Source organism: Cheilinus undulatus, linkage group 16 (genome assembly GCF_018320785.1).
Source record: "Cheilinus undulatus linkage group 16, ASM1832078v1, whole genome shotgun sequence".
Classification (NCBI taxonomy): domain Eukaryota; kingdom Metazoa; phylum Chordata; class Actinopteri; order Labriformes; family Labridae; genus Cheilinus; species Cheilinus undulatus.
The window spans coordinates 28,799,688-28,815,734 of NC_054880.1; the positions used below are offsets into that span (position 1 = coordinate 28,799,688).

The 16,047-nt window shown below is 39.9% G+C and overlaps 1 protein-coding gene across 5 annotated transcripts in view; it reads right to left on the reverse strand.

Annotated features, from left to right (window-relative positions):
* The window catches only part of ptprua (protein tyrosine phosphatase receptor type Ua), a 336,553-nt gene that overhangs the window by 222,628 nt on the left and 97,878 nt on the right, over positions 1 to 16,047 (reverse strand). For all 5 annotated transcript variants that reach the window (XM_041808358.1, XM_041808356.1, XM_041808357.1 and 2 more), the window contains exon 2: positions 14,532 to 14,660. In XM_041808358.1, the coding sequence (XP_041664292.1) occupies positions 14,532 to 14,660 (129 nt within the window). The remainder of the gene's footprint in view (positions 1 to 14,531; positions 14,661 to 16,047) is intronic.

A 16,047-nucleotide genomic window follows, 5' to 3' on the forward strand; every position in this document is an offset into this window, starting at 1 on the left:
ATGGTCATTTACATGTATATGGAATGTCTTCTGCGCAATATGAACAAGCAGTTGCACCATGATTTTCAACAGTAGCTTGTTTTCAGACCAAAAAAGCAATCCATTTTTTTTATACATAGCCAATGTTAAGACTCCAATCTCACAGAGCAAACAGATGAATGTGCCTCACTTGTATATTCCCGCAGGAAGAGTCTTTCAACTCCTGCCAGAAACCCTATCAGCACTGTCATTAAATCGTCTATCTGCACTCAGATTCTCCTGACATCCCGACAAAAATGCTCAAACCAAACTCCCTTCAAGAACACATCGTCTTAAAATGTTGTTTACTCTCCTTATCTCCCTGGCAAACCTGTCTCACCATGTTATTTCAGTATCTTTTGGACCCTTTTTGTGCAATTAAATCACAACAAAAGCAGTGACGGCTGAGGGTGGGGGTTACCATCATATTTCTATTGGAATGAGCCATGTTTATGACAAGCTTTTTTAACTGATATGACCTGCATCACACAGTGCTCTGTTTACAGGACTGTCTTTAAAGTCACGGTCATTATGGACGGGCTGACACATTATTTTTAAACCTTCATATCATACAGGCTGCTGTGACAGATGGCTCCTGTGGGTCTGAAGAAGCACACCTTTATTAATAATGCTAACTCATGCTTATGATTGAATGTGACATGTTTTAATAAAAAAAGATTTAAAAGTCACAGAAAGAAACTGTGCGAAGTGAACGAATGTGGCATGTTATTTTTGATTGAGAATAAGATTAAACGTGTTATTCTTGAGGTTCCTCATTATCTGTGCAGAAAATGTCACACTTTGAGAAAAAAAAGACTAAACTGCTAATAATTCCCATGTCAAAGCTCACAAATGAAGACTTTCTCTGCTCATATTTTAATCTCTTTCAAAAATGTGGCAGCACAATGTTCACACCGCCATTAAAAAGTCTCGCCTATTGAATGAAGTGATGATAGTGGTCAGCTGCAGTTCTCCAAAGACAATGGTGAATCAGATGAAGCCTGTGTAATCACACTTCTGTCTCACAGCATAATAAGCCAATCAGCATGCGCTGTCACTGTAATTTCTATAGAATACTATACATGGCTGGTGCACAAGGATAAAAAGTGTACATTTCCCTCTTGACGGTGGATAATTCAACAACTGTGTAATGCCTACGGTCCAAACTTGAAAAGAGAGCACAGAAGTTATAGATGGCTTTGGGGCTGTCCATTTTTTCTCAACTGCTGAGTGCAATTTCACTATTTGCCCAGAGCCTTTATCGTCCAACGTGCCACAAGAGGATAAGAAAGCAACAGGAAAGTAAAGTTCCACATGGAAAAGTCGGGAAAAAAAGTTTTATCGCTTTCCCCCAGCCTATCTCCTTAATCTACCCACAATACATTGAGTTTTCTCCTTCACAATATATTTCTCCATCCTGTTTTCGTTTCTCCGGTCTCCCATGGATTGCCCGTGGCATTTAGAGGGCCAATTCAGTCTCCACACACACAGTTTATGTCCCCCCTAAAGTCTGATAAAAGAAAGTGAATTTACAACCTCAGAGGAGTCAACAGTTGCTCTGACAAACTTCACTTTTTCAGGAAAAGATAAAGATTCCCAGTGTTACAGGCTCCTATACATTTTCCAAAAGAGTAAATGTTTGTTCTGCTGCAAACTGAGACCAAACCAGGTCTTAGTAGCCAAAGCATGGCTCACACTTTTTAATGCTTAACAATCACAATTAAGTTTATCCATTTTCAAATTGGGCATTAATGTGTAAAGAGATAATCATAAACATTAACTTTCATCAAAATTAGGTTCTATTTACAGCATCTTTAAGAAGAGCATAAAACCTCCTAACTTTGAAAAATATAGTAGTTGCTGGGCCTGGTTGCATCACAGTCCATAGCCAATCAGCAATTAGCTTCATTTTACAGGACGTGGTTAAGAGGTGAAAAAGGACATGACTATTGTACTTGAGTAAAAGTACAATTACTCTGGTTAAAATTAACTTCAGTTAAAGTAAAAGTACTTGTCTATAAATCTTTTTAAGTAAAAGTAAATAGTATTTATTTTAAAGTTTACTTTTAAGTTCTCTTTTAAGAAAAGTTACTGAGGAGATGTACATTAGAATAAGATCTTTCCTTATTGGCCATAACAACAAAAGAATATAATGCTGATACAAAGCAGGGCTGTACAGTGCAACATATATGTCGCAAATGCTACGAGAAAATTGACCAGTGCTAAGAGGTTTTCACTCCTCATCGCACAGGTGCTATGACGAAGTGAGAGAGGCGTATGCATGCCAGACGTGCAGATAAGACTTAAGGTTTGACTTGTTGCCCCAAAAACTTCACTCCACTTTGATTTGAGATTTGAATTTCATGCCCAGTCCATTTATTTCTTATTTCTGATACATTTTAGACTCAAGCAGAATGTTTTTTCCTCTCGTCAAGCACAATCCTGTGTGTCTGGAGTGCGAGCGGCCACGCTCCACAATGGTGAGAGAGTGACTGCAGCTCTAACAGACGGGGTAGTCTCAAGGCATAGTACAGGTGTCATTATGTTGAAGAGGAGCACTGCTTTAATCCCAAGTTTTATTTTAAGGCACGTAGGCTAAACGATGTTCAAGACGTGTTTCTACTAGCTTACTTCTCTGTTAGCCTTGTCCTCTCCAATTATGCACTGACGGTCGCAGTGAGTTGGCTGTCAGTGAGAGGACAGAGCTCTCAGCGCAAACCTCTGATTAAAGATTAATGTATAAAACAATGCATTTTTTTCTCCACTAATATCATAGCTGCTGCTGTTTTGTTAACAAGACAGTACGCGTCTGAATTAAGCATACAGGTCCAATATGACATGGACAGACAGACAGCAGTGTACGAGGGAGAGAGAAACAGGAGCACGGAGAAGTAGATTAATACAGCCCCACACTGCATAAACTTTGTGTGTATTGTTAGGGTAAAGACGCGACTTAGAGATAGAATTTTTTAAATTACCATTGAACTCCAACAGTACCGATGTTATGATTACACTGTTAGAGAGAAAAGAGTGTCTGTTCATTTACATTAGCTCTATAAACATCAGACCCCAGTGTGATACTACAATATGGACCAAACTCTTACAGTGTTTAATTAATTTCTACTAATGTTAGGAATACTGTCCTATTACTCTGAGTATCAGTAAATATATAAGGGGTATTGAAACTATGGGCTGTGGGCCAACTGTAACCCTTGGTCCTTTTGAATTGGCCTGCAAGAAATCCATTAAAAAAGGCCCACATAGAACATAAAACTTTACTATATTTCTTAGTTTGACTAGGAATGCACAATATTAGGGTTTATACTATATGGGGATATTTACAAATTAAATTTAGCCGATATCAATACCAATATATAAATGTAGATTAGACCTAACACGTAAGTCCTTTAAAAACAGTTAAAGGATGAACATCCTGAAGTGTTTCTTTAAGAAACACTTAAGTCTCTAGAACATACTAAAGTTTAAGTTATAAGGATGAACACAGAAAAAGACTTCAGCTGTCTGTCAGTCCTGCCAAAAGTAAAAAAAAAAAAAACAAAAAAAAAACATGATGAATATAAACAAAAGGATTCCAGTAGATCCAGCAAATTCAGCAGATTCCAGCCAATCATATTGCTCTACTCATCTTCAAGCACCACACTTCTATAAAGTTAGTCAGCTCCCAGCAGTTGGCTCTTGTTTTGTGTCTGAATGTGGAGATGAACCATCAGCATCTCTCTTCTCTGTGATTGACTGTTTGCTTTGGTAGATATTAATGAAAGCTGTAATTTAGGCCATTTTGGTTTTGTTTTTCAAGTACATTCACTTACTAGGCATATATTTTGGTAACATATTGGTTTTGGAGATGTAACAAACATTTTATATATTGTGCTACAGGTTTTTTGTTCTGTGCTACAAGATTGTCAACCTCTGTAGCACCACCGCTATGGGCAAAAAAAGTTAATGTACAGCCCTGTAAAGTATTTACCCCTTGGATGTTTTACCCTTTAATTAATTTTAGAAATCAATCATGGCCACTAGATGCCATGTTTGGTTGACACAAACACTGCACATCATCACAAACACACCATCCCCCACCGTGAAGCATAGTGAGGGCAGCATCATGCTGCAGGGATGCTTCTTGGCAGCCCGCCCTAGACGCTTTGGAAAGATAGGGGATAAAATGCGACAAAATATAGGAAAACCCTGGAGGACAATGTTATTCAGTCTGCAGGAGAACTACCACTTATTTTCCAGTAACACACTGTACCAAAGCATACAGTGAAGCTACACAGAAACAGTTCAAAGACATCAAGGTAAATGTCCTGGAGTCAAAGCCCAGACCTGAATCCAAGAGGTAATTTGTGGCTGGACTTGAAACGGGCTGTTCACACTCAATCCCTGTGCAACAAAATCAAGGTTTAAAATGATCACAAGTTTACTCTTGTCTTCAGCAAATCATGTTGTTTTATTATATGAACATAGTCAACAAACACCAGGAGCAGTCTTGCAAGTACGAAATAGGAGCTGGAAACTAGTAAATAAAGTAGGGAGAAAAGGAGCCCACGGTTCAGCTAGACAGATGACAAAGAGGAAAACTGGAGGAGGTGAGCAGACAGTAAGAATGCCACTTTGACCTGTCCTCCCCTTTGTATCATGGAGCAAAAAAGGTGGACAGAAATCGCTGCAGCCCTTAAAAACTATGCTGAGTTTCCTATAGCTTGCTCTAGCCAAAAAACACCCCATTTTCCAACATGACTTTCAAAATAACAGCATAGAAACCAAGTAAATATTGGATACTTTAATTGTGGAGAACTTGTTGGAGTTTTGTTTTCATATAATTAACTTGGCTACAATTAGTTGGGTTTTTTGGTGGAAGTAACAAGTGACAGTATTTACAGCTGTGCCAACCACCACAAGTCGCACCCACAGCATGCTTCTTTTAATCATCCCCAGCTACTGTAGTAGCACACCTACTAGTATTTATGGCTAGGCCCTTCAGCTGTTCATAGTTCATGCTTAAAACTTCAATAACGAGACCCTACACTGAAAACAAACTTATGAAAAAGTCACGTGATCAAGAGAAGCTGCTCTCTGTTAATGTGCCATTTAAATGCAAAGAGTCATTTTGCCCTGGATCATCACAGCCAGCAGTGTTAGAGAGAGAAAAAAGCAGAGCAGGGACAGGCGAGAGGGCAGAAGGTGGAGGCAGAAAAAAGAAAACATAGTTTGAAGTTCTGCTCTGCAAATGAGGAACACTTTCAAACCCTGAGAGGGAAGTTTGAAGGAAGAGGAGCCTCAGGAGTCTGCAAAGTTTCACAAAGCTAACGGTGCATGTTGGGCTGCTGCTGTGATAGTCTTTCTGGCTCAAAGGTGATTTATTCTGAACCAAAGCTGCCAATGATGATGACTTTTTTTTTTGCCTGGGAGCCAAATCATATTTGCATTCAGTTCCTGTTTGAAAAGGTGGGGATGAGTGTTTGAAGAAATCTCAAAGCAGACATCATGTCTTTGATTGGATAAATGTGCCGCGTCTGGGTAAGGTCTTATCTTCTCTGGACTATAACGTCTGTTTCTGCCAACATTTTAAGTGGCACGGAAAATGAATAAAAAGAGCTTTTCTATATTTGATTTGTATGGCAATATGCATTTAAATTCTCAACCATCTGCTTAAATACCAACAACTAATTAATGTTCTGTTTTTCCTTTCAGGTTGTCTTTCTATTAACTTCATGGGAAATGTTTCACTTTGATTTACAGGTGGTTATTTTTCCCAAGCTGACAAAGATTAACTATCTAATGTTGTTTAAACAAACTGCAATGAACCCCACATGGCTACACTACGTGTGCTTAATTAAACACTGAACTACTTTCATTCACAAAAGCATGTGGCACAAAGAAAGATGCTATTTGCAAAAGACAATTTTTAAGTATGCCCCAGTCACATGTTTTGTCACCTTTAATAACCTTTGAGTGACATCAGCGGATACTAATACTGATAATGGTCATATCTATTGTTCTGATATAGCAGCTGGATTAGCAGTTGGTCAGTCTACTTAGCCTTGCAGTGCACTGGAATGTCCTACAGGTGGCAGCGTACCCTGATAAAAGAATCACTTAAGTAATCCTTATTCAGTCAACAACATCCTTTTACTTCTTTTGCTCAACAGAGCAGCACAAGGAGTCCTGATAATCAGTTCTCAATCCATCAGGGAATTTTCTAGAAATAACATGAATTAAATTTTGTATACTTTTTTTATCAGGATTAGTTTTTTGACCAGTTCTCAAAGGGACCCTAGTGCATCAAAGACCTAAACATGGCCACATGGCCATTGCCTGTAGTGGGTTTAGTTCAACACAACTCCAGGAAAATCTCCTTAAAGCTTCAGTGAATCTGGCTGTTCTGATCCAGCAGTTTAATTTACCATTAAAAGAGCAGCAGAAACACTGCCCACCATGCTCAGGTATTATGTCTACATTCCCACATTGCTCCAAATGAAAAGAAAAAAAGGCATCTCACATCCTGCATTATGGTTCTGACAAGCTGGCTGAGAGATTCTGAAGAAGCCCAGTGGTTTTAAAAAAAACCCTGCAGAGCTGAAGGGCGTAACATGTTCCTTTTTAGCTGTAATGTTTCATGTCATTGGTATTCCACTGGCTGCTGGACGCAAATCAATACTATTGAGCTGCTGGTGCCCAATAAACTAAGTTGTTGTCTCAATTGCAGTCTCTTTAGCGTCTCAGAAAGAATTTAAAGCCCTTGGAAAAACTCGAGGTAGAATGTATACTTTGCTTTAGAGGTCCTCGTGGAAATCTCTGACCTTGCATATTCTCTGTGAGCTGCAGGGTAAACACAGCACGTTAAGAAAGATCTGTCTTCAACGCTCTGCCAAACATAACCAATGAAGCTGACTTCATACTCAAGACGAGCAGGTAAAGTCATTTTTCCATTCTAACAAATACAGAAAGCTCCCTCACAGCTTGACAGCAAATCAATTACACTTCCCTGTACTACATATTGATGTGATGTTCAACAGGGAAGAAAATGTACAACAATAAACTTTCTGTTTGTGTCTGTGTCTTGTGTGTGCTTTTAGCCCACCATTTTCATGTAGTCCATTTGAATAGCATCCAACCGTGCCGTGCATTTCAGAACAAACCGCTCCCATTTTAGTCAGTCTTTGTCTTACCACAGCACATATCATGGTCTGTTTCCACTGTAACCAGAATGCACAAGGCATCAGGTCAACAAAAATTTTATTAACAAAAACCTTATTCAGACCACCGTTCATGTAGTAGACTGCAAATCAGACTACGGTTCACGAGTGTAGTTGCACTGAAAGTCGGTAGCATTGGCTGCATTACAATTAGATGAGATGTAGCTAATATATAGTGGCACATTTTATCTGGACAGCATTTCTTTTTTAAAAGAGGAACAAAGAACCACACTTAAAGAATTTCTTGACAGAGGATGTTTTTAGAATACTCCTGACTAGCCTAAGCATGAGTTTGATCCACCCACTAGCTCCACAAACAGCCCCTGCCAGCCTGGCTAACATTACTTACCAGAGCTGTGCATGGCCACTACCTCATATTGCCTTGTCACTCTGACTGACCCATGCAGAATGTGACAGAACGTTAATGCCATCATCCTATGAGAATATTTTTCAAGTTCTGCCCTTCACAAACACTATGGGTTTCCCAGATGGATGTGAAATTTCTCTGCAATAGATATATGAAACCGTCTAGTGGTGTTGAGAATAACATTTTCCATGATGATGTGAACTATGCTGCATCGATGCAGAACCAGCTCACAATCAATGCAAACTTCTTGTGTTTTTTAACCTGTCGCTGGACCTATTGTAAACCTTAAAATACAACCAGTTTCCCCTCCAAACTTCCTTCTGGAACTTTGTCCCATATCCACACAGGATCTCTGGAGCTCAGTCAGAGTGACCATCAGGTTATTGGTCACCTTTCTTACTACTGCCCCCGATTGCTTAGTTTTTCTGGGCAACCAGCTCTTATGCTTAATGTCTTCAATTTGTGTAAAGATGTTTTACAGCTCACTGTTTCTAATTATGTTGCCTCATGAAATTTTTGCTTGTGTTTTGGTTTTCATTTTGTGAAACATTTTATGCTGACTGCATTGTGTATTTTGCTTTCAAAATAAAGCTTAAATTAGAAAGTATGTATAAATAACAAAGAAAATAAAAACACCTTCCAACATATTAATCAGAATATGATATTTGACATGGCTATTAATCCCACCTTCATCTTATGCTCTACAATCTGGACTTCCACTCATCGGAGCGTGTGCTCATCCCGACTGAAATTGACCTTCTCTAATGGATGAAAAGAAGATAAAGCATTGCCTTTGTGGCGCTGCCAGCCCCTGAGGAACACCAGGAAGTGTAATCAGCAATGACCCATGTTAGACTCCACCAATCCCGCCGAGTTCCTTAACATACCCAGCATGCCCCAGGGGAGCCGTGCCTGGAACAGCGGAACAAGCTCTTGATAACTGCGAATGAATTATGAAATCCCGGATGTCTGTCAGCTCTTTCCACAAATTGCAACAATTTACCCGAGCCAGCAGCCTATAACCAGAACGGTGCACACTTCTATAAGTGTTTCCTCACAGATGTATGGCTGCACTGTAGAAAAACAGGCCATTTTAAATAGACACATATATGTAAAATGTCAGCGCTGATTGGATGCAGGCCACCTGTGTAGATGCATGACAGGATTAAATAGAAAAGCAGCGAGGGAGTGAATGTGGGAAAACAAGCTGTCAGGGGTTTGATGATGGAGCACAGTCCAGAGAAATAACATATTTGGCATAAATCACGGAGAGAACCTGGTGAGCGTGCAGGCACGGAGACTGCAGGTCCATTTTAGCATCTGAAAACATTCAACTAGAGAGGAAATAACACGTGCTCAAACTTTCTTTAACACACGATGAGAGCCTGCTGTGATTTCTGGTGAGAGCAGCCGGATTTCACCGCAGGTCAGCGATGTGTAATCATTATTCGTCAGCTTCTACTTTATTTTTAACCAGGGTGATCTTGTTTTAAGAATTTCTTGCATCATCCACCAAACTTGCTGCAGTTTGTAGAGGCTGTAGAAATGAGACAGAGCAGAGTGCATCTGTAGTTTATTTAAAAGAGATTCCAGCTCAGATGGGGGGGCATAATAAAATTCCAAAGCTTGAACGACTCATCTGATGGCAGGAAATAAACTTTTTTTGCAGGAAGTCTGAGGCTTTTTGTCTAAAAATTGATTCTTTGTCAAAGGTTCACTAATTTCAGCTTCTAAAGGATGTGTTATTTTTCTTTGTTAAGACTCAAAGTGCAGGTTTTTGCTCTTTGAGGAAAAGTTTTAGTCACTGCTGTTTGAACAAAGGCTTCTTTTATGAGCTGTTATTTAGCACATTAACTTTTCTAAGGGATAGAATCAAAGATATAATACATGGCACTTTATCTGAGTCTTAAAATCGACTTATTTACTGTAACATGATTTTTACTGCTTCTTTTTATACACACAGCAACTTCACATTAGAGTGCAACAGAAGGCACAAAAATTAAATTCTGTCACCCTTTCAGTTCTAAATTGTTTATTATTGAATTCAGGTGATTCAATCAGACCTGTTGCCACATTACCTAGCCATGCAGTCTCTGTTTGCAAACATCTGTGGTATAAAATGGGTCATTCTGAAGAGCTCTGGGACTTCAAGCGTGGTACTGTGATAGATGCCACCTTTGCAAAATTTCATCCCTGCGGATTTTCCACAGGCAACTGTAAGTGATATTATTAGAAAATGGAAGCGTTTAGTAACAACAACTCAGCCATGAAGTGGAAGAAAATGCCAACTCTCTTCTGATTCCCTAGCTGAGCAGTTCTGAACTACCACTTGCATAAATGTAAGCATAAACACTGTATGATGGGAGCTTCATGGAATGGATTTCCACGGCCAAGCAGCTGCATGCAAGCCTTACATCACCGAGTTAAGTCATGCGTCAGAAGGAGTGGCATAACATCGATACTGGAAATGTGACCTGTGGAGTGACCAATCATGCTTTTCTGTCTGGGTTAGCGGATGTGAAAAGATCGTTACCTGTTCGACTGCATTGACAATGAAGTTTGGTGTAGACAATACATCACTCCAGTAAGACTATACCAATTTAACCCCAATATTCCTGATGTGTGCATTTAATGTGGTGACCAGAAGGGGTCTCTGTTAAACCGCATGTGAGAGTGTCCTTTAATATTTTGTTTCTGGAAAAGTGTTTTAAATATAAGCAGCAAATTTATGGGTAAAGAAGTTCCTCTTAACCCCAAAATATGGATTCTTAATATCTACCTGGATGTCAGTGCTTAATGTATGTTTCCTTGGGGCTGAAAGATAGTGTGTCCCAGTGGTTGAAAGGAATGAATTTTTATCTTGCTCTTGAAATGACCAGCTATTCTACAGAAGAACAAACTTGACAATTTTTAGTGTGTATGGAACATTTTATTTATTTATTTATTTATTTATTTTACAGTAATGGCTTATCAAATGAGGAATCGTCATCATGGACTGATGAAGAGATTTGAGTGTTTATAGGGTTGCTGTTTTATATGTTTTTGTCTCATTTTACTTTGTATTACTTCCTTTATTTTTCCTTAAGAAGTGTGTCATTTGACAACTTGTATACTGTGTTTTCTCTTTTCATAAAACAAGACAATAAAAAGATGTTGTTATGTCATAATCCTCCACTAAACTGTAAAGTTTAGTGGAGGAGAGATGATTGTATGGGGTGGTTCTTCAGGGTTTGGGCTAGGCCCTTTTCTCCAGTGAAGGGCAATCTTAATGCTTCAGCATACCAGGACATTATGGATAAAATACTATGCTTCTAACTGTGTGGCAACAGTTTGGAGAAGGCCTTTTTCTATTCCAACATGACTGTGACTGACTATAATGACTGTGAATTTTTGATGAGTTTGGTGTGGAAGAACCTGACAGGCCCACCAGGGCCCCGACCTCAATCCCCCCATGCACCTTTGGGATGAACTGGAATGGAATGGTTACACTATTCTTGCCGTGATGGAGGGGTAGGGTGAGGTGCCAAGGCTAGGGCTGCATGGCCCTTCAAATTAAGATATTCTAGAGGCACGTTGCAAACCGAGCATTTTGGAAAATCTCCCAGATGATTTAAAGTGAGCATTAAAATAGGAATGAATGGTAGAGTAAGAATTTAGCATAAAAAAACAAGAAAGTCTACCAGACCAGGCAAATTCAAAGTCATACCTAATGAGATGTTTAGTGAGAGTATATCCAGTTAATGGAATATGTAAACATCTTTCTTTTAGGAGCAGCTCCCACACCATTAGCAGATAATAAAGTTCTGTTGCTCTTTATCTTGGACCAAACCCTTTATGATTGTCCTGCTGTTTGTACTCGGAAGTTATCATCGTCCCTGTTTGGACGCTCTGTAACTGACAGACTCCTGCACAAACAGCCCCATTCAGTTTTCTGTAATTTTGTTTTCATTAAATGTGTCATTATTTTATTCAGAGCTGCCGTAATGGCAGTGCAGCACATAAAAGCTGCGGCAGGCCTTCTTTATAGTAGACCAGCAAGTTTTTCTGTGATGTGTTTTTGTGTTTATGACTATTTCTAGACCACACGGTAAATATCATCAGACTCTCAGAGCTTCTCTGATGCATGTTTGTTTTAACAACACAAATATTTGCAGATACCTGCAGCAGGAGCCCGACTTCAGAGCTGAGATAGTGTTTTAATGACAGTCTGTCTGCTTAGAAGAGGAAGGCTGGGAAACTTTCTCTGCTGCATTTTAGTTTCTGGTTTCTCTTCTTACTGCTGCTTCCTTATGAAAGTCAAAGGGCTTTAAATTTGCTTCTGGGGGAGAGGAAAGGTACATCCTGAATCGGTCACCAGTCAATCACAGAGACAAACAACCAGGCACACTCACAACTATGCACAATTCAGACTGGAGATTGCTTGCTATTAACAACACATACGTGGACACCTGATGACTACCATAGGTCCCCAGTGCTGGTTTGACGCATCAGCTCTGTATGTCCTCAAAATTTAAAGTGACATGAACACAAGATGCAGTGTGCACAAAGACAAATCGGGCTTGTAGCATTAGTTAAGGCAGACCACTGAGTCAAGTGCTGCTATAATTGAGATCAGCTGATCTCACACAAGCCCTCATCAGCTGATGGCCAGCTGATTTGCTCCAAGCACGCTATTGTTCTCATGTTCTACTCTGTGCTGAAGATCTCTCTGCAAGCTGTAGCAGCAACTCTCCTCTACCCCAGCTCCTCCCTTATACTGCTTCTGACTTAATCAAACAGGTCCAAGTTCTTAGAGACAAATTGATACATCAAGTCCACAGTTCCCCACATTTTTGTGATGTGTTACTGTCACTGATCAGAGACAAACATATTTGTCAAGCTAGTGGAGACAGATAATCCTGTTTTGGAGATCAATGTAGGCTATAAACTTCTGAAAATAATGGGATTAGGAATGTAATGAGGTTGCACTTTCATAAATTTTTGCATTAAATAAATATCTGATGAGGGTAGAGCAGACGCCCATATACAGAGGCTATAGTTCTTAATGCACTGGTCGCAGGACCAATTCCCGGTCCCTGCACTGTTTGGTGCATGCCATCCCCCTCCTCTCTCCCCATATTTTCTCTGTCTTCAGCTATCCTATCCAAATAAAGGCAAAAAGCCCCAAAAATAATCTAAACAATATATATCTTAGGATATTGTGACACAACAAAAAACTATACAAAGGGTCATTCACAAGGACTCCTTTTGTCTTTTTTAATGACCACGTCAGTCAGCTGAAAATCACTAGCTAACACAGGCACTAATTAAACCAATACACCAGGATGTTTAGGCTGGGCACAGAGGAAAATGTTGTAGAAACAAAGTTTAGATGATGTGTTCTGACAACCAGTCATCAGTGAGCTGATCTAATGTTACTACTGTATCGGGATATCACTATTATGTTAGTTCAAACCTCAGAATTAACATTTAAGCAACCTCCATGTTTACATCCAGCACATCAGGTAGTTTTAAACAGCCCAAGCTCTCTGGTGTGCCCTCTAGTAAAAAGCGTCACATATAGCAGGGCTTGATAAAAACTTTCTATGGGTTTCCTAGGTAGTAGCCACTCTGAGTTTTTACAAGCCCTAATACTGTTGCTGGGAAATAACGTTGAATATAACCATGACATGCTTAAATTTACTTGAACTGGATTTATGATGCTTTGAAATGTTAATGATCACTGTAGTTCCCTCACTTTTCAGGATTTCTCCTCATCTGACCTGGAGAAAACACAAACTGAAAAAGTTTGCAGTCTCACTGCAATAAGCATCTAATTTACAAATACAGTCAAGCACAGTTTTGGTGAAACACAAGTGGCAGCACTGATTAATTCACCCCACCAAAGTAGCTAGTGGTTGTCAATGTGATACCAGTCATGGATAAAATCCACTCACATTGTACGGATTGTTGAGTGTTGATGTCAAGCCCTGCTGCTACCTGACAAGAATGCTCATTAAACAGCTGAATGCATACACCTACGCAAGATGAAAGAGCATATATCTCCAGTTTTAGACTCACCAGTTAACCTAACGAGCACTTCTTTGGTCTGTGCAAGGAAGAAAAAAGTCACCCATGCATAGGGAGAGCATCCAAAATCAACACATTACAGTCAGAATCTGAACCAGGACACTTCCTGCTGAGTGGCGCTAGCGTTTACCACTGTATTACCATGCAGCCCTTATGTATATATACTAACCTGGAAGATGAACGTTCTGTCAGTGCTGTTCTTTGTTCTTCTTTTAATAAAGAAATGTTGTCAAGTTCTGATAAAACTGACGCTATAGCAACTTTCTCCGCAGCGCCCAAAAGTACTGCCCCTCACTGATTGGTCCTTTCACTTTCTAACCGGGCCCAAGTGATTCAGAAGGGAGCTTTGCAAGATGGATTTGCCAGTGAGAAACAAGGAAATGGGCGTATCCATCTGCTTTGCAAGGTTATATACATGCATGTTTTGTTTAGGTTTTACTCATTAAAGCATGGGCAATTGTTTGTTTTAATCTGATGGTGTTATGGTTGCACTTTTGGTCCACATCCTTCCCTTGTCACCTGAATTGTGGTATGTTTGATGAGACATACAGTTAAAACACTTGCGTTGTCGCCACTAATCAAGAAGTTGCTTCTCTATTTCTGGCATGCACCAAACTTCATGCATCATGTTACTAACAAATATCAGGGTTGTGCTTTTGTTGTACTTTCTTCTTCAGTCAGTTTACTTCCTGGCAGGCTGTTCTCACATAACAATCCTGCTCAGGGGGGCACAGATGACCTTGCAGCAGGGTTGTACCCCAAGTAAGGAATCAGGCTTACAACTGGCACAATAATGTGTGCCAGCCTTTGGCGTCACAAAGGTTTTTTCACTTTTGACTGTGATTAAGATTTGCATCTACCTCTAAGAAGATCCGGGGTAGGATGAGGCCAGTTGTAGGTCCTGATCAGCTGCCAGTCAAAGTCGTCCTCTTGGCCCTGTCGGTACTCACACAAGCCAGGGTCGGAGTCCTCATCAAAGGTACAGCCAGCTGAAAAGAAAGACAACATCAAAGTCAGATAAGTACAATTAAATCAGTGAATTTTGTTGAGTTTTACCAGGAGAAAGCAGGCAGAGAAATGCATCACTGACATCTCAGCAATGATTGCTCAGTAACATCCCAGCAGGCTCACTGTAAATGTGATAATCCATCAAAAAGCGGATCATCCTTACAGCTTTAAAGTAAATTGCAGCTAATGGTTGGTACCAGGCAGTCATAGGGTGCTACCTATCACCTACTTCCTCAAAATCTGCTGCCATTTGGTGCAATTAGCCGTGTGCTGTGAAAATGACACAGCAGCCACAGGTCAGTGCAGATAAGCAGGAATAATGGGCAGCGGTGCCACAGCAAAGGAAGGGGGTTCTTCAGCTGATGGAGGACAACAACAGGCCGGCTCTCAGGCTGTGAAGGTGACTCGACCCCGTCTGGCCCCTAATGGTTCCTTTCACTAAGCTGCCATTATCACACAAACCACGGGCTTTTAAAGCCACCAGACTGGTTGTCAAAGTTAGAGGGGGCGTGAAATAATGTTTGCTTGTTTAATTGGTTAGAAAATTCACACACTTCTGAAAATCTGGTAATATATAGGCTGGGCATGGGGGACAGAGATGTCCCCATGCCCACAATGTAGGTGAGCCTTATGACTGTGGAGGGTGTATGCATATACAAAAGAGTGATGCATTTTATTTCATATTCAATCTTAAACTGGAGCTGTGGTTTATTTTCTTAGTTGATTAAATGGATTAAAGGGTTGTACTCATCCAAGTGCAAAATGTCTTAAAGTTTAATATTTTCAAAGCCAACCACTGCCCAAATGTTGATCTTTGAGGGAAATGTAAACCTGATTCGCCTTGTAATAATTCAAGACAAGACTTTTGAAAGAAACACTGCACATCAAGACATACTGTCCTTATTAGATTGACATTTTTATCTTTTTTATGTTAATGTTGTGCAAGGAAACAGTCGATTAAAACACTGTCAGGAAACTTAAGAAAGAGATTCAAATGTGGGCTGTCATTTTTGTTCAGTGCTATCTGGGCGGTGATTGTTCTTCTTCCCACATATTTCTGATTGTTTAACTTCATCTATAATTTAGTAACTTCTTACTTATTGTTCTCTTCACTAAATCTACACTCAGCCCAAAGTTGAAAAGGCTGTAAGGATGACACTTGTGAGACTGGCTCTTGCATAGTACTGAAAGTAGATAAACAGGGCTTTGTGGAAATTGGTGTCATTCTCAATGTTGGAAGTCATTGATCGAGTCAGCTGTTTTTAAACTACTATTTAAGGTCTGACAGTTTTATCCTATTGTCTTGAATTATCTATGAAACCAGGTGGCACAACACATCCAACTGAAACCGTGTCTTCAGGTAAGGAT